An 18,979-nucleotide genomic window follows, 5' to 3' on the forward strand; every position below is an offset into this window, starting at 1 on the left:
GGGGAGAAATTATCAAGTGAGCTTTGTGCCTTGCGGGCATTATACAACATCTAAGTCTTTTACATATCGGAATAGAGCTGTGAAAGACAAAGCCTGGAGCAAGATTTATGAGATTTGCAGCGGCAGACATGATCTAGTATCGGGTAGTGAAGTGTGAAGACCCTATGTTAAAAACGTGTTCAAGAATCCGTGTTTGACACATGCCTAGTGTGAACATAGCTGCAGGTTTTACAAAAGCACTATTATGTGTCTATTATTCTATTATGTATGTGTCACTATTATTGCCTGGTTGGTGTTTTCTTCTCTCTAGGAAAAACTGACGATCAACCTATTTTTTCATGTTTGACCGTTTTTTATTATTGCATTTTCATTTCTTTGATTCTGACCCTGCTGGTCTTATGCAACTGCTGCGTATCCTCTGTCACAGCAACATGATAGGATAAGTTAAAGACATTCTCAATGATGCAATCACGCTGAACACCAATATCAAAACGTCCAAAAAATCAGTCTACTGGGACTCATTTAAGTCAGTTCCTGCATGAATTTGGAACGTCTCTCATGTGCACACAAGCAGAAATTTTGTAGTCACTTTGGTGAGGCGTCAACCTCCTACAACCTCTTCTACATAAAAAGAAAAGAAGAAAAAAAAGACTCATGTTTCAGAAACAAAATGAGAAAGTACAAAGTGGGAGCATATTTGACTGAAAACCACCTCCAACACTAATCCAACTGCCGCTTTGTTCATGCCTGCATGTCGGACACCTGAGTTATCACCTGCCTGGACGTGTCCAGCGCTCCGTCTTATCATCAGACTGTTGCATTTTTCGAATCTCTTTACTTTATCGCAGCGGTGATAACGTAGAAAAAGGCATTTCAAAATGACAGTGGGGGACTTATCACACAGATCATTTATCAACAAAGTCACAATCAAACATTTGCAGAGACTTCTGAGGATGCCTCCGACTGTGACGTTTCCATTTTTGTGCACAAAATCTATGCACTCATCTTTTTTTTTACTCCATGAAGTAGAAAAAAAAAAGTGAGACGGAATGTGTCTGTGAGTTTCAGAGATGGCTTTAGCTCTGTTGCACTAAGAAAAAGGGATATAGCTTTTAATGTTTTGCTGGTGATGCCAAAACTCAAGTTCCAAAAGCACCCATTAGGATCTGCTGACAAGGGGTTTATTTTCATATTTAGTGATGTAGGATATTCTCAAGATAAGAATGTTTAGAAGCTTTCACTTGTGGTCTTTCCATGTTGATTTATTTAATCTTGGTGGCCTTCAATGTTTATCTTAATTGTTTATTTCTTTGTTTACACTGTCTCAAAGCAACATCTTTTTTTAATTCATTCTCCTTCATGTTAATAATTTGCGGGTTTGTAATTTTGAGTCTGAAACCTCCATTTGATTTAATATATAATTTTTATCTGAATAAAGAGTTCTTTAAAGAGGTTTTAGCCGACTTTTTTTTTTTTTTTAATAAACTAAATGTGTCCTTGTGACAGACATCCTCCTCTTCCTCATCGTTCAGCACAGTTTTGATCAGTGTCCTGTTACTAGGTAGCAAGTGCAAAATGTTATTAGGAGTTGTCGAATGCCAATTACCGGTGATTCTGCTCCCCAGTGTGCAGTAAATGAGACAGACACTCCACATCAGCCATCCCACATAACTGTCTTTCTATTCATGTCAGCTCTGAAGAATCTTCATCTTTTTTTTCTCTTTTTTTTATGTGAAAATTTAATGAGTGTTTGATCGTTCAAAGAATAGATTTTGCGTGGAGTGCATCAGAGCATCAAAGCTCCTACTTCCACTATTAACAGCGAGAACAAGAACTAGATAAATGCTTAAAAGGTTAAACTGATTTCCCATCTAAAGGTTACTGCATCTGAAAGTGACGAAAATCAATATTTGTCATTAACTGAGATAACATGACCTCTTGCATAACCCCAGAATTATTGCACAGATCAACATGGTTGAGTTGGTATTAACACAACTAGGCTAGTAATATCACTGTTTTACATAAACTGTCAAACAATACCTGCCTGTAATAGGCTGATGCCAAGACTTTATTGTCTGATTCAGTAATTCCATTTTTAAATATTTCCTTTACAATTTTCTCCTATTCCTGCTGTGTTGGTGAGTCTGTCTTGAACCATTGTCTTGTGCCTGTTTTCTTGCAAGCGGGTAAGAACTTTTTGATATATTACCCACATAAAAAATATGCTTGTCTTTAGTATATTGTAGCCCAAGATTCAGGTCATAATCTGAAGAATATCTTTCTAACATTGGGGCGAGACAGAAACATATGGGAATATGGGAAAACGTACCTTTTAAATCATTAACTTGACCGGTACTTAGTTTTTCTTCCCAACAACGGAGAGCCTGCAGGCAGCTAGACTAAATGTGTTCCTTTCTTGATAATCATATTTTTCCAATCACATTTACTCATCTAAGGATGCATTTGAAGCATTTAAAATATCCCTGGAGACACTGTTTTAAATTCGTTTTTATTTTCATGCTTATACATTACTGTAGTACAGAGATGCTGCACTTCAGCTAACATTTAACAAACAACAACTGGTGAAAACAACTAATTATTATGAATATAATTGGACAAATTATAGGCTAACTCACAAAAGCATGACTCAGACACAAACTTTATTTCAAATTAAATCGAGATGATGTTTAGTTTATTTACCTTAAGTATCAACAGATACTTTATACAACAAATGTCTTTGGGCAAGAAATCCTTCCTGGTGTCCAACTGTAAACATAAGATATAAAGATCTAACAAATGGAGAATTGAAAACATTTATTTTAGTCAAAACGTGTAAATGTCATCAGAGAAAAATCATCCTGAATTCATCCAACCATCTGTAAGTGGTTGAAAATCCTGCTGGTGGAGTGATGGTTTGGAGTTTTGTTTGGCTTTTTGGTATTCTGTTGGCATGGTTCATTTGCCACAGTGTAGTTCTGCTTTGTTACAGATTTTTTCTAGTCTTTTGTGATAATAGCGTGTCCATCTGTTGCTGAGTACTGCCAGCTTGACAGGTCACTAAGTCATAAAGCCTGGATCATCTCAGACTGGTTTCTGGTGCGTGATAACGGGTTACTACACTCAGCGTCTCCTTGGTCAGGATCAATTCAAAGGGATTTTATTAATTCTCATACATTAGAAAGATAGTCCAGAATAGTGGAGTCACATCATGGATGTACAGCTGACAAATCTAAAGTCATTCTACATTATTGACCAAAGTCACACAACAAAAGAGTGTAATAAAAGGTTGGCGTGGTGTGCCTACCAATGCAGCTGTTGACTGGCAGTGGGAACATTAATTGATAGACCTACCTTTTTTGGTTACCATGACTATCCAGTAGATGGCGCTCTCACATGCCACCTGCAACAGTTTGCTGTAAGACAAAGTGGATCAAATTAGCTAAATTCATTGCCCCATCTTTCTTCCTCTTCATCTCTGTCTGCGTTTGGTCTCCTGCTAAAAACAGCTTCCATCAGAATCAGCGCTGTCGCCCGCTTCACTGTGCCGGGGAGCAGCAGCTGAAACAGTCGCTACATAGATTCTACAAATCGTTTCCATCTCTTGTTAGCAGCAAACTTGCTGTATATTGATAGCCTTGAGCCTAGTTTAAGCTTGAATGCTCAACATTCCTGACAGCTGACTAAAGATGCTCCGTGGTCCTCGAGGCTGCAGGCATACCTGACTGATGAAAGCTGGAGCACAGGCGTGCGGTGAAGTGAGTGGAACGCTGCTGCACTTATCTGCAGGTTCTTCTTAGCAAGGTGTTCTACAACTGAATAAACACACAGATGAACAAAAATAAAATCCTTTTTTCCCCAAGACAGGTGGAACTGATTTACTTTTAGCAACCATAGGATTGTAATTTTACCCTCTAGTGGAAAAATGAAAAACCAGCACGTTTCCAAGAGTTATACCAAGGTGGAGTTTGGGATTGCTTTCATTTCTCCATTTGTATCAAGAATTTTGCAGTTTGTTTTGGATTGTTGGGTTTTGAGCCCATAAAGAATGTATCCATCGTTATGTTTGTAATAAATGTATGCAAACATAAACATCAGAAAAGAGTAACTTCATTCAAATACCACATTCACACCAGGCATGTGACACATGTTCAAGAACATGCTAAACGTGTACTGTGTTCACACTGGTCGAGCAGGAAGCTAGCTTTTTCTTCTACATTTAACTAGTGCATGCTCACCACCTGCAAGAGGCTTGGTGTGAAATATCAAAGTGGTGAAAATCTCATAAATCCTGCTCCAGACTTTTTCTTTCACAGCTCTCTTCATGTATATACAAGTCTTGGTGTCATAACATTCCGGCTGGGCATAAACTGCAATTTTAATTTGTGCTTCATGATCAACTTTCAAATGGATGGTACTTCCATTTGATGGTAGTGACACGTGAACGTGAGAGTTTTGTACCCGTGTATATGTGCATTTCTATTGACTTTTCATTGGGAGCGGTCGCCTGGACGCGTATTGCCGAGGCCGGTGTGTACGTAGCATGAGAGAGAAGAGAAGCTAATAAAAAGGGCTAAAATTCCATGTTACGCTTTAGAATGTTTAAAAAATTCGTTTTGACATACACTGGACTGATAGACTTTAGAATTCATAGGCTGCCGTTTGTAAAAGCAAAATACTCCACTGTTTAGATCACGATGATGCTGAGTTGTTGTTGTTTGTAAGTTATGTCTTGGCCTGTTTGATGACGCAAAAATCATTCATGCATCAATTCTAGTTTGAGCTTTTCAGATGCATCTCTTTTGCTGCCTTTCAGTATTTGACAGCTGCTGACGATCAGCCAGAAAATGGCTTGACACGACTGACATCATGACAGCTGACGAAAAAAAAGAGAAACAACTCCAAACAAAACAGCTGTGCTTCATTGCCTTCTATTAGGATGTGATTTGGACGTTAATGCGGATGAGTGGGCATCCCTTCAGCGCATTCCTCCTGTTTACACTGCATGCCTGCTTGCATGGGGGAAGTGGGGCGCAAACAGGCAAATGCCACAAGCTTCTAAATGTCAATTAACTGTGATTCATTTCTCCGGAGCATCGGGAGCGAAGGTGGAGTGTGACCGTTTATGTACGCCTCCCCTTTTTGACTGGCCATTACAAGCCGTGATGCTCCGGTGTGCAGACGAAGAGGTAGCATCGCAGAGGTTGCGAGCCTTTAATGGAAACCGCCGGATAGATGGAGGTTTGTCGAGGTGCACCAATTTCCCCAACAACAGCATGTGCATATCTTTACCATGCCTCCCAGAGAAAAAAACAAACAAACAAACAAACCTTATTATAAAATATGATTATTTCTGACATCTGATTCAAAGGCCAACATGGTGATAAAGCCACTTATCTCAGGCAATCATCTTCCACTAAACAGGAACACAGAAAACGACTGTGGGAAATACAAATTAATAAATCATACAATAAAAAGAAAAGCACAACCCATTGTTTACCTAAAAACCTTAAGATAAAAACAACTTGTTTCATTATATCCCATCAGCTTCACATTCAAAATGCATGACCTTATTAATATTTTATGTCCCCTTGTCTGTGTTTTGCATTTGCAAAGGTTTTATGTTTGTCAGTCACAGGATAAATGAGGGGAAGTTTATTTTTATATAAAAATATAGCTATAGGAATTTAAAAGTTGCTTTTTTATGTTAATAATAATAAAAAAAACGTATGAGGTGTCACTTCTGTGTACCTGTCTTGCAAACTTTGATGCAGCTCCTGATATTCCATGTGTTGCCTGCAGTCTTTTTAGATTAAATTAAACCTTTGCAGTTGCAGTCAGGATGAAAAGGTCATTTTCTCTTGGTTTTTATCTTTCACATCACTCCTTCTCATCCACACCATCCTCTGCCTTCAGCCATTTCTTGGTAAAAAAAAAGTGTTCTTGTATGCAACCCATTACTGCAATTGTCTCTAAATCTTGTTTCCATTTCCCATAAAACCTCAAATGAAAGTAAAAGTCTTACCACCAATACTTCTCCCTTCATTGCTTTATCAACCGCCTGACAGGAGGCCTTAGGAGATCGTGAAAGTGATTCCAGTCATTCAATTTAAAAATTCTCCAGTATTTGTATCATCATTTCTTTCTGCTGGAGTTTAAATTATCATTTAATAACAATGTAGGGATGTTGATATGATGCAGGTTGATCCCAATTATTGGTTTTCCATTCTAAATGTCACAAAATGTATTCCCTATCTTTCTACTCGTGTGCAACAAAAAGCCCATTTTTTTTTGGTTGTAATTAGGAATTCGATCGAAATTACGTCAATTGCTTAAGTTGTTGAGAAAAATCCTCTTCAAACCTCGTCCTTACCTGAGGGCCTTTCTGTATTTATGTCTTGACGCAGTCCTGGACTGCAGGGACCTCATTGGTTTATTCTGTGCCTGTGAGCAAAAATGTCACTTCAGCCACACACTCAAAAACGTAGCAGAATTTGCACACACCTAGTACGCAATGAAAATGAACTGTTGGCATAGATCTTACTGATCTTTTTAAATGTTTCTGTAAGAGCATCACAACAGGCTCCAGCTCCACATCTAAACTAATATTGAGAAGTTTCAGTTAGTATTTTCTGAAAGGTTTTTTTTTTCCTTCTTGCCAAACCTAAACTAAAAATCACAAAACTCTGAAACACAATCAAACTGCAACAAAACACTCAAGTGACAGTAGGACAGACAAAAGACTGAGGATCGGGAGCATTTTTGGTCACAAAAAGGAAACTCCACATTTTTTTTGTCTATTTGTTCCCTTCATTCACCACATAGTTCTGAAAATTGTGTAAAAGCAAAACACAATTTTCTGAGTCTTATTTCGTTTTAAAGCAAAAACATGAAGTGGTGATGAAGTCTCAGCCCTCAGACATGCCCAGCACAGAGCAGGTGTTAGGTCTGCACAGCACAGAAGGACACCGTGTCACCCTTTCCTTAACCCTCATATTATGTTAAGGGTCAATTTGACCCATTTCAGTTTTTGGTTTGACCAAAGAACTGGTTATCCTTTTTTTTTCTTCATGAAAGTTGGTGACTTTTCCTCATCTAGGGTCGTGCACTTGTGTGTAAAATCTGGATACTGTGATGTGTCGTGGAATGTCTGTGCACAGTTTGTTTACAAAGATGATGTTGCGGGTCATTTTGACCCAGACACTTTGATGTGGGCAAGTAGCTGTCCAGATCTGAAATAAACATGTCTCTTTGATGTACTTTATTTTGATTGCTAAATTATTTATATTTTGACTGTCTCTGAATAGATGTTCAGACTCAGAGACCCAGCTGTGTGTAGGGGAGGAGCTTTCTCTCCCTTGTCCTTGTCACTGTTCTCGTGTCATCTCTTTGAGAAACAGCAAAAATGAGCTCCAGAAGATTTGCAGCTGAAGAAGTTCTTCTCTTCACTCATTTCAGCGTGTGGTGCTTGAAATGAGTGAAGGGCTGCAAGGTCATAACATCAAATGTGACAACTTCGTTACATCCTACCGCCTTGGGGAAGAACTTCAGATGAGGAAGCTGACTATGTTGGGAACAGTCAGAAGAATAAGCCAGAACTTCCCAGTGAAATTCTCAAGATACAGGGGAGACCTATGCATTCCTCAATATTTGCTTTCACTGAAAAAGCAACAGTTGTTTCACACTGTCCGAAGAGAAACAAGAATGTTCTTGTAATGAGTACAATGCACACAGATGCATCTCTGAGCACAAGAGATGACATGAAGCCACAAATGATCCTGGACTACAACTCCACCAAGGGACGAGTTGACAATCTGGACAAAGTCACAGCAACATACAGCTGCCAGCGCAAGACTGCTCGTTGGCCCATGGCAATTTTCTTCAATATTATGGACGTGTCTGCCTACAATGCCTATGTCCGGTGGTCTGAAATCAACCAGGAATGGAATGCCGGCAAATTGTACCGACGTCGGCTTTTCCTGGAGGAATTCGGCAAAGCACTCATCACTCCCAAGATCCAGAGGCGAGCCAGGCCAGCTCGATCACCAGCAGCTGCAGCTGTCATTGAAAAGATCAAGTTCAGGCCATCCAACCAGTCTGCAATGGATCCAGTGGATACAGATGTAAAGAAACGAAAAATATGCCAGGTCTGTCACTCCCAAGATGACAGTAAAACAAGTACCTCTTGTGTAAAATGCAAGAATTACATCTGCAGAAAGCACACAGTTACATTCTGTCCTTCATGTGGAGAACATTGAAGATACTGAATAATGAAAATTTCAGAAAATGTGAAAAGTTAAATTAAAAAAAAGTGTTTGTGAAGAAGGAAAAAAATATTAAATATAGTGTTGGGATGAAAAAAAGTATTGTTTGTCTCTTTCCTAAATGTTGAAATATTCTAAAATAAAGTTGATATCAGTTTAACCTGTTTTTTTTTATTGTTTTGAGTGGATTTACACAGTATGGGTCAAAATGACCCACAACATAATCAAGGTGATTTTTTTTCAACATAATACGAGGGTTAATCTGGCCTGCTGAGTCAGTCAGTTCAGTGTCTGTGGGCCTTCGGGAGTCGGCTTCATAGGAAATGAATCATCTCTGATGAAACCTGCTGCTGTTTGCTCTCCTCCTTTCACTCCTGCAAAGTCTTCCTTTCCCTTCTTGTACCCTTTTGAACAGACTTCTGCTTCCTGTTCTTTTTGTTCCCTCCTACAGTTTGCCCCTGCTGCTTAATTGCCTGAAGGCTTTCTTTTTTAGTCTTTACCCTTCACTTTGCCTAAATCTTCTGTTATTCAATTCTTTTGCATTTCTCCATTTCACATGTATTTTTTTTCATGTTTTTACTTTTTACTTCTAAGCTCTTTTCATCTCAAAACCCTTTTTTTAAATCTGAACTCGTTTTCAGTTTTTCTTTTTCTTTTCGTCTCTGCTTTTATTACTTTCGTCTGATTAATATGAGTGCGTGTGTGATCTCAGTTTCAGAGTTTGTGTGCGTTTTCATTTCAGGATTTGTGTGTTGAAGTTTTTAATTAGCGGAAAGAGGGAGAAGAGACATGTCAGAAAAGGGAATAATCTCACATAAACTCGTGTTCTTTGCAGTTCTGAGAGTTGCTAAAAACTAGTTAGTTAACATTTGTGTGTGTGCGTGTGTCAATATGGAAATGTGTACCTTTTTTTGATAGCTCATTGTCTCCCTCGGGTTAACCACCGTGGCTCAGTGATTGATTCGGCATACATATGCTCACATTACAATGCAAAGCTCAGATTTATTCATGCAATCCAATGCACAGTAGGGTAATCACATGCAGGCGTGCTGTTAAGCATACATATTCCTTCATGAGGAAAAGAAGACAACATTCTTCTCATTTGCGTTCACGTGGTTGCACGCTCGCCACCGTTCTACAAACAGGCAGCTCTCACACTGTTGTGTGACTGTTTCACAGCTGATTTTCAGGCTAAATCCCTCCCAGCCCATTCACCTCCATGCAGCAGCATGTAACTTATTGTCCTAATCAATCCCTCACACACTAAGAGGCTTTTTCAGTGGAGCCACCCGGGGCTAGATGGTGGCTAGTGAGTGCTTATCCCCTTTTCTTGTAGGGAGAGTAAAAGTCTGACTCCCCTCAAGAATTTTATCTTTCCAGGCACAGAAGCTATAGCTGAGAGGGGAGGTGGAGGAGAAAAGACCATAGTCGGATTTGCTCCCAGGTCAGCGGGGGGTTAATGACAAGGGTGTGGATCTCTGTATGAGTGCAGAGCAGGCGGAAGTAGAGATGGGAAAAACAAAAGCACATCTTTCTGAGAATTGGAGTGACTAAACTGAACATCAAGAGCTTTGACATGGATGCTTATTGTGACAAAGTGATTTAGTTCCAAGCCTTATGCAATCAAAGAGTCTACAAAAGAAATTACACTTTTCCTCTCATGATTGTTTGTGGATTCTGCCAAACACATTGAGTTGCTGGATTTGGACCAAAATGCTCTGAGAAAGGATTACAAGTTCTCAGTTTTGCCTCCTCTGTGTTTCTTTTGTTTTTCTGCCTCATACAATTTTATTTTTCACAGTCGAGATTACACGCATTACAAGTTTATTATTTTTTTAATCTAAAAACATTCACACAACATGAGACATCTATTCTGAGCAGAAGAAAATGCCTGAAAAAACCATGTTATCAAAATTTGAAGAATTCTGAACAAAGAGACAAGGGTTTATGTTTCTGGTTTTGTTATGAGGGACCTCAGCATCTTTTCATGTTACAGTGTGGAACTTCAGAAGGAAATGATGAGCGGATCAAATAAAGCAACTTGTTTTGATGGTAAAATTAAGATGTGGACATATGGATTTATGATTATGATTAATTACACAAGAGCATGGCATCTTCTAACATTTTTTTATGTTTAATGTAATGTTTAAATTTTCTTTTTTTTTTAACAGTACATTTCTTTATTTCTGAGATGAGTTAAGTATATCTGTTCAACTTCTTGTTATATTGTTCTTGATATAAACAAAATAAAAATTGAATGAAATCAAATACGTATAAAAAAAACTTTAAACCACAAACTCCTAGAAAAAAATACTTGGTGATATTTTGTTTTTGTAGTGTGAAGCCACAGAAGTCCACCTGAGTGTTTTTAAGTTTTAAAAGTGGTTTGGTATTTTTTACTTTAGATCTGATAATTCTGCAGTCCATAACCAAATGTTTTTACCTTTTTACCTAAAATGTAGCTCTAAAATGTTTACAAAGGATTTAATGATTACTTTCTGGATGAATACCCTCCTAAATTCCATGGATAGACTGTTGGGTGTATTTAATGATAAATAAATATTTTGTTTGCCTCTAAATCAGAGGCATTTATTTACATGATAAACTGATTTGGTTGTTTCCCATTGCCTGAAACTGTAGAGAAGAAAATAAAAACACATTTCACTGTGTATAGATGTATAGACCAAAGCAAAAACGGATCTTTTCCTGTAATTCATGATGCTCTCAGAACGTTCTGTCAGAAATATCAAAGTTATTTTTGTAAGTATTTCAGTGGAAGCCCAATTCTCCAGCAGAACTTTTCTTTCTGGCAGACTGACTGGTAGCAACCCAGAATTTGTTTCATTAAAGGAAGAGGCTATCACAGTAGTGTTATTTTTCCTTCTGAAGGCTTAAAGCAGAAATTGCTGCTTGAAAAGAACTCTTGGAACTCATGATTTCTGCCTCCGGTGAAAGATTTCTGAGAAAACCCGCATCACTTGTTCAATTCAAAGTCAGCAGACTGCGAGCCAACAGGTAGTGTGCGGCGCTCAGACACTGCTTGGCCCCTTCATCTCTGTTCAAACTTAAAAGAGGAAGCAACCCTTCTGTTTAGTTTTCACTAAACCGCTTGCCTAATTGTACTTTTCAAACTTAAGGGCCAAGCTTCAGGGGCCCTTCACTAAATTACAAACAAATCAAAAGAAGCTGTGCAGCTGCGATGCAGAATGGTTCCAGGAGGGGAGCATCGTGCCAGGGTTTTCCCTGCAGACTCGTTTCACCATAAGAAAGGTTCTGAGAAAGAGTGTGCCTGAGGGCTTCTTCCTACAAACGGACCATTTCGATTCCTATTCTTCAGTTGAAAAGAAACTCCTCTTCTCAGTTATCAAACTTTTATTTGCCTTTTTTTTAATCACGTCACAACAGTTATTTTACAGTCATTCTGTAGATTTATAGCTAAACTTTATCTCTTTGTTGTGTATTTTTTTTTCTACAGGCATCATCGCTCAGAAAGTCCAAGTCGAGGTGGAGGTGGAGGCATATCCCACAGAGTCGGTTACTCTTCGCTGCCAGTTCATCAATGGAGGAAGCACAAAGCTCACACAGGTTAGATGATGAAGCCGTTAGCAGCCTTAGCTCAGCTCCAAAGGTTGACTGCTCTGGAGATTACAAGAAGAGTCCATTTTAGGAGGAATTTAAGTGAAGGGGAGAGTTTTATTTGGTTCATATTAAAGAATAAAATATCAAATTAATAAAGTAAAAGCTGTAGTACATAATATGTCAATGTCAGGTATTCATTTTTTTGTTCAACTGCATTTGAACAATCAATACAGGTTTTATGCTCAGATGTAAAATTAAGCCTATAAATGTTATAAAGTATAGGGTATTCCCTCACTTAGCAAGCTTTTTGAATACATTCATTTTTTTCTGGGTTCTTATCTTCAAAAAAGTTAAAATAGAACAATAAAAAAAAGTAAAGAACACCAGCGTAGGAAACCTAAAGCAATGTTGTGTTAATGTCCACTTGGTTGTGGTATGATTGTTGTCACAAGAACAGGCAGACGGCTTGTTCCAAAAGCAGCAGGTTTATTAGCTTAGCTAAAAGTCCACAAAGCTAAATCAGGGTCAGGTAGGGGTCAATAACAGGCATAAGTTCATTAGAGGAGAGACGGGGTAATCAGGATCCAGGCGAGGGGTCGGGGCAGGCGCCAGGCAGAGTCAGAAACAGGGTCAGGAAACAGAAGATCAATATAGTCAGGAGGGCAGAGGCACAAACAATACTTCAGTACTTCAAACAATACTGAGCTCAGCTCAGTGCAGAGCTTCAGTATGCTGTGGTTGATTTAATTTTAATTTTATTTTTATTTAACCTTCAGTTAACCAGGGAAGTCCCATTGAGATTAAAAACCTCTTTCCAAGGGAGTCCTGGCTAAGTGGCAGCACATTTCAATACAAAAAATCCATATAACAAAACATAATTAAAATCACATGCGTCATAAAAAGCAGTTGCACATTATTGTTTTAGTCTCTAATTCTTTGAGCTTGTTCCTAAAAGCACTTAAACATACCAGTTCAGTTAGTTTCCAGTCTTACTCCTAGCAAAAGGAGCAGAGTGGACAAATGCTGAAGAATGGGAGTCAGGTGTGCGGCATCCAGGAATTGTGCGCTGGGGTTGCTGGGAGTTGTAGTGTGGTTAGAACTCTGGGGACGGGCCGGTGACCAGAGGGGGAGACAGAGTTCTGACTTCTAACAGTTGTACAAACTAACATGAATACATTTCAGACGTACCACATCTAAAAAATCTCAAAAATGAGCTCAGTCATAATCAAAAGAATCTCAGGATGGCTCAGGACCAGAGGTGGACGAGGGAACATTTTACACATAATAAATTCTATCAAACAAGTTTCCAGAGGTGCAACAACAACAGGCTCTTATAGAGTAAAACTGGAGTCCGTTGGATTTTTGGGTTACTTAACGTAACTAATGATAAACCTTTTAAACCAAATGTTAAATATTTATGTGGCCCCAAAATTTTGATCATTTTCAATTAGAAATAAGAATAACCCTTTTTTTTTTTCTTTTGGGAAGACTAGTAAAGTCCAGACATGCCATTTTAAGTGCAATGACAATATTCAAAAACATTTCAGATTTTTCTGCTTTGTATTGACAGTATCAATACGTAGGTGAAGTATTGATTAGCTCGATCCATTCTATATTTTCGTCGCAGTTTTTCTCTGTAATACACAGTAAAGTGTTTGAATTAACCTATGGAATTCATGCAAGCGCTGTGTCTATCTGTCTGCAGTGTTGCCATACTGTGGCAGAATTTTTTTATTTCTTGGTGTTGCTTTTGTTATTTTTTTCTTGGCATTTTATTTCTACCTTCATTTGTTTTTATGTGTTTTTTTTTAAATATATTGTTGTGGTGCTGCTATACTTTTACTTTTACATTTCTGTTACATTTTTGCTTTTTTTTAAATGTTACACTAGTTACGGTTTTCTCTTTATTATTATTATGGTATTATGTTATTACTAATTAACATGGTCTATATTTTATGTTTGTTCAGTTTAGTTGTTAACTAACATTTTTATTTGCCAAAAGTCTCTGTCCTGTGTTTTATCATACAGTTAATTATCACAAAATTGTAAATACCTAACATTATTCTATAATCAAACATTTCAAGAAGAAAGTGATCGGTGATACTAGCCCTATAATTACTTGGTATCGGATCGATACACAAATTCCCAGTATCTCCCACCCCTACCAGTTTGAGTGTCCCTTTTTGTTGCTTTAACAAAGGTGCAGTTATTTGATTATTTTTGTTATTTTATTGTATTTACAGGTGCAGTTATTTTATTATTTTAGTTATTTTATTATAATTACAGGTGTAATTATAGAAGCAATTTCCCTGTCATGGGATCAATTAAAGTAATACATCAATTCGAGCTTAGAAACATATTAATAATCTGCACTTTTATAGCAGAATTAAGCCAAACACTTAAACTCTTGGCAATGTCAGTCGTATTGAGGTCAACTGGAAAACACAGACAGATGAATGATCCTTAATTAGAAGCAGAAACCTCCTGTTTGTCTCTAAAATGTTTCTCGTAAACATGTTGAATTTTTTTTTTATCATGTTACTTAAGAAAACTCTTTGAACTTGGATTAAATTAAAATTGTTCTGAACTAATAACTTTCTTGCCATAAATTGTGTGTATTTATTGGAATTGTTTGCATTTCAGTTTCTTCACACACAGCTACATCCATGACTAAAATGCAAATCAAGAGATTCCAGATCTGTTTTGTGGTTGTTTTTTTTTCAATTATTTTTCTCCATTTACAGGCTTTAATATCATTTCAATCTCCCTCCTCTCTTATGTCCTTCTTGCTTTGACTTTCCTCCGTTATTGAGTTATTTTATTTGGAACACAAAACGCTAAAAAACAAAGTATACACTGCTGTATAATAAAACTGTCAACATAATAACCGTGTTTTGTCATTAATAATGCATGCAACCAAAAAATCACTGTCATAAGATTTAAACTAATTTAGTTAAAGATTGCTGCGACTCCGTCAGCCATGAAATGCTCACAGAAAGCTTGGCCAAGTCGCATCTCCACAAATGCTAGATGCCTAAGAAGCCCAGCCCAAGGCAGATAAAAGGAACCTAAGGGGCAATAATATAATGTACAACAACTAAATAAAACCACAACAGCAAAAACATTTTAACACAGCTGGGGTAATTACGTAGACATAAACACCCCAAAAACCCTCACTTTAAATCCATTAAAAGCTCATCTATATTTTTTTTTGTTGCTTTTTTTTAACAAAGCAGTTTCTGTTGCTGCTGCGTTGGACCAAAGGTCAAACAATTTGATCAGTGCTGATGGGTTTAAGTTGAGTAAAAAATGACAACATACTTTGAGGAACAAAAAACTTGAAAACATCCCACTAGAGTTATTTTTTTATCTATTTTCAAAGCTTTTCCAGTTGTCTTTTGATTATGATTATGTAGTTTTTAGATGAAATTTAAAAAAACAGTTTCTTTCTAGAACATAGTTTTTAGAAATGTCCCTTTAAGTTGTGGGTGGGACTATAAGTTCACCCCCACTTCCCGTCACCCATCTGTTTACATGCTCTCCCGCTAGTTTACAGCCCCTCACAACCCCAACTTATCAGTGTAACAAAAATAGCGAGCAATATTGGAGCTATCTAGCCAATCAGTTTTAAGCCAGATGCCAGCTCAGATGAGGAAAACGAAGTAAATGGATATATTTGTCGACAAGTATATGCATTAGAATGAACCGCAGCAGGGAGCATGTGGCTTGCCGTAGTAGCTTCTACGTCACACCTACAAGCTTTTTCCAATGGCTTTTTATTTTTTGTCTGCTCCTAATTCACAACAATTTAAATACAGTTTTACCTAAAGCTAATTTTCTTTCTATATGTTCTCCATTATGATAAAAGGCAGCCATAATTCTTTTTTAAATACTGTAAAGATATGTGGTGTTATACTTTTTAAAATATGTATCTGTTAATTAGACAGGGTTTTGTCTTTTGCTTTAATAATTAGAGTTGCATTTCTTTAGACCTTTTAATAACAAAATTATCATTGTTATGAAAAAAACTCCATTTGTAAATTCCTTTTTTTTTCATATTGTTTGTATTTATTTTTTAAACTTTTCTTATTTCACACACTGTCAGGTTATAATCTGGTCTATAGGGGAATTGTTTACCTCCAAGAAAGTTGGAATTGCATTTTCCTGGACAAACAACAGCTGCAAAGGGAGTCTTAATCATTTATTTTTGTGGATATGTGGGCTTGCATCTGTGCTCCTCTTTGCAGCTTGTGCCTTTTCCTGTAGAATCTTTTACATCTAATAGATGTTCACTAAATGTGTATTGATAAACTGTATTCCCTCTCCATCCCGGTCCACCACTTTAGCCACTATTGACTGCCACTTTGAAAACTGCAGAGAGAAATAAAATCAATCTCTCATAACATCGCGGTATTCTCCCCAGAGGCAGAGTCTCATACAGTCACAGCAGCGTCGATATTTTCCACAAATCTCAAATCTGACAAAGAAAAGGTTTTGACAGCTCTGAAGACAAAGTTTGGAACAAATATATAAGGTTGCAGTGAATTTTAGACCATTTTTATAACATTTTAGGCTCAATGGACAATATAAAATTCACATTGGAGCCAACCAGTTTGATTCAGTAGTCCTGCAGTACTAACTTTAGTACTAACTATAAAAAAAAAGTCAGAAATGAACTTTTAGGCAACCTAAAACTTAATTTCTGATTTTTTTTTTCTTTCCATATTCTGTGCTAAGTCCTCACTAGTCTAGATTTTCTTCTTCTTTTTTTTTTTTCCTAATTTGACATTATTTTTGTCCTTTCAGGTGTCTTGGATATGGGAACCTGTCGACGGCCAAAGGGACAACATAGCTGTTTACCATCCAGTCTATGGACAAAGTTTTCCCAACCCTTTATTTAAGGACAGAGTTGCTTTTCTCTTCAACAACCTGGAGAACCCCACAATAAGAATTTCCAAACTCCGAATGTCAGACGCTGGCCGCTACACCTGCGAGTACGCCACCTATCCCACTGGAAATGAGCAAGGGACCACCAACCTTGTCATGCTTGGTGAGTCAAGTCCCACAACTTTGGAGAAACGTTCTGCCATTTCTTCAGCCGATGATTGGTCCTCTCCCGATTTTTACAAAAGTATTTTTTAGTGGACACAAAGCCCAATAAATTTGGAATATTGTTGTTTGAAAAATATAAACGTTAAGTCACTCTTAAAATAATCATAAACCAACCCATGGTAATGATGTGAAAGGGAAAAAGAATCTTGTTGAGTTATGTGATACTTGACAGCAGATCTTTTCTTATTACCTTAACACCTTGAATTTACAAATAAACTTTTTTTTATTATGAGTTAATTATAGATTTTAAGTCTGTCTATTAGTGTTGGCAGTTAAAGAGGATTTAAATACAGAAGACTAAATATTTAATTTGATTAAATATCATTTCCTTTTTTTTCCTTCTTCGTCCGTTTTGTTTGTCTTCATTTATTTTAACTGTACCTCAGTAAAAAAGGCAGCTATTGAATATACAATAATTCACTAGAAAAAGTGAGATGATATTTTAAATTTAGATGGTGTGATTTTGATCCACAAACAAGCTAAGCTACATTAAATGCAGTTTTGAGAAACAAAAATGAACTAAAAAGACCAATTTTCACTTTAAAAGAAAAGATTCCTTTGTAACTTTTATGTTTTTTTTTTCCTGTTTTGGTTTGAGGAAAATTCAGTGGATCAATAATGCCGTAGTCACAACTCCTCTTATAAGTGGATACAGGGGCCCGCAGAAACTTTAAGATGGTAGACTGCTTGGGGAGCGAGTAGAGCGAAAAGGTTAATACACTTTTTTTGTGTATTAAAAAGAAATTGGGCGAAAAGTCGTATCGAACTCATAAGGGTATGTAAGGGGGGAAGTAGGACAGATTGAAATCGTACCTGTCAGGGCAGTCCTACTCGGTTAGGCTGCGGGACTCTGCTCCACTACTTTCTGGATTTTCCAAGAGTTCAATTTTAGGACCTATGCTTTTTTCTGTATGTCTGATTCCTTTAGCTGAAATTTCTAAGAAACATGGCTTGTCATATTATTTTTATGCAGATGACTGCCAACTGTACATGCTCATTGTCAAAAATAATGGAAGCATGGACGTCAGAGTTTGGTTGGCGCAGAATTTTTTTAACCCTTGTGCTATCTTAGATGACTCCACCCTTACATTGACGTGTTCTCCCTACCATGACAAAGGTGGATAAAGGTGGAAAGATTTCATGTAATCCATGGACACCAGTGAAGATCACAAATCATTGAAGAAAAAAGGTTCAACACACTGTCTAGTGGGTCTAGATGACCCAACTCCCAACGTTAAGGTGCCTAGGATAGCACAAGGGTTACACGTAATGAGTAAAAAACAGAGGTCATGATATTTGCACCCAGGGCCAATCTGGATGAAGAGCCATTACATGAGGCCCGCAGTCACCAACCTTGGAGTCATCGTGGACAGTGATTTTAAATTTGACAAACAGATAAATGGCGTTCTAATTGAACTTTTCCTTTTTTCCACCCCCCAAAATCTGCACACAGCACAAATGGGCCCATTAGTGCTATACAAGTGAAAGGTGAACAAACCTTGCTCCTATTGCACCCTCCGTGCGTGCAGCCTAACTGTTGACTGTTGGCTTATCCCCAATGGACCCTCTATGGGCCCAGACCAAAACCTCCAGCGCCCGAATGGGTCAACCTCCTGTGCCTGTGACTAAGTCGTGTTGATTTTATAGACATTAAAATGAAAATTCCCGTTCAAGTTTTATTTGGAGATGCAGCAAAAAACTCTTACTAATTATAATATTTTAAATGACAAAATTGTTCTGCGTTCTTGAAGTCAATTGCTAGGCTTCCAATAGCAGTGCTTCAGCATCTGAAGATTAGTGTTATTCAGGCTCCAAACACAATGGTGTGTTTTTTTTTCCCCCCAGAAATATGCTATTACAGGTACTTTTCTGTCCAGGAACCAACACACCACAAAAAGGGAAAAAGGAATCACGGAACAAATGTTGGACTCACCACTGGAATTGTGTTGCCTTGATGATCAAAGCTTATTATCATACGATCCCATGAAACATATTGGAACAACTGGTCTTTAAATACAAGAACATTA

General features: G+C 37.5%; 1 protein-coding gene across 3 annotated transcripts in view; it reads left to right on the top strand.

Moving 5' to 3' along the window:
- Nucleotides 1-18,979, top strand: part of LOC101156103 (poliovirus receptor) — a 340,329-nt gene that overhangs the window by 136,994 nt on the left and 184,356 nt on the right. For all 3 annotated transcript variants that reach the window (XM_011481006.3, XM_011481008.3, XM_011481007.3), the window contains exons 2-3: nt 11,737-11,846; nt 16,647-16,890. In XM_011481006.3, coding sequence (XP_011479308.1) covers nt 11,737-11,846; nt 16,647-16,890 — 354 coding nt within the window. The remainder of the gene's footprint in view (nt 1-11,736; nt 11,847-16,646; nt 16,891-18,979) is intronic.

Source organism: Oryzias latipes, chromosome 11, assembly GCF_002234675.1.
Source record: "Oryzias latipes chromosome 11, ASM223467v1".
Lineage (NCBI taxonomy): Eukaryota > Metazoa > Chordata > Actinopteri > Beloniformes > Adrianichthyidae > Oryzias > Oryzias latipes.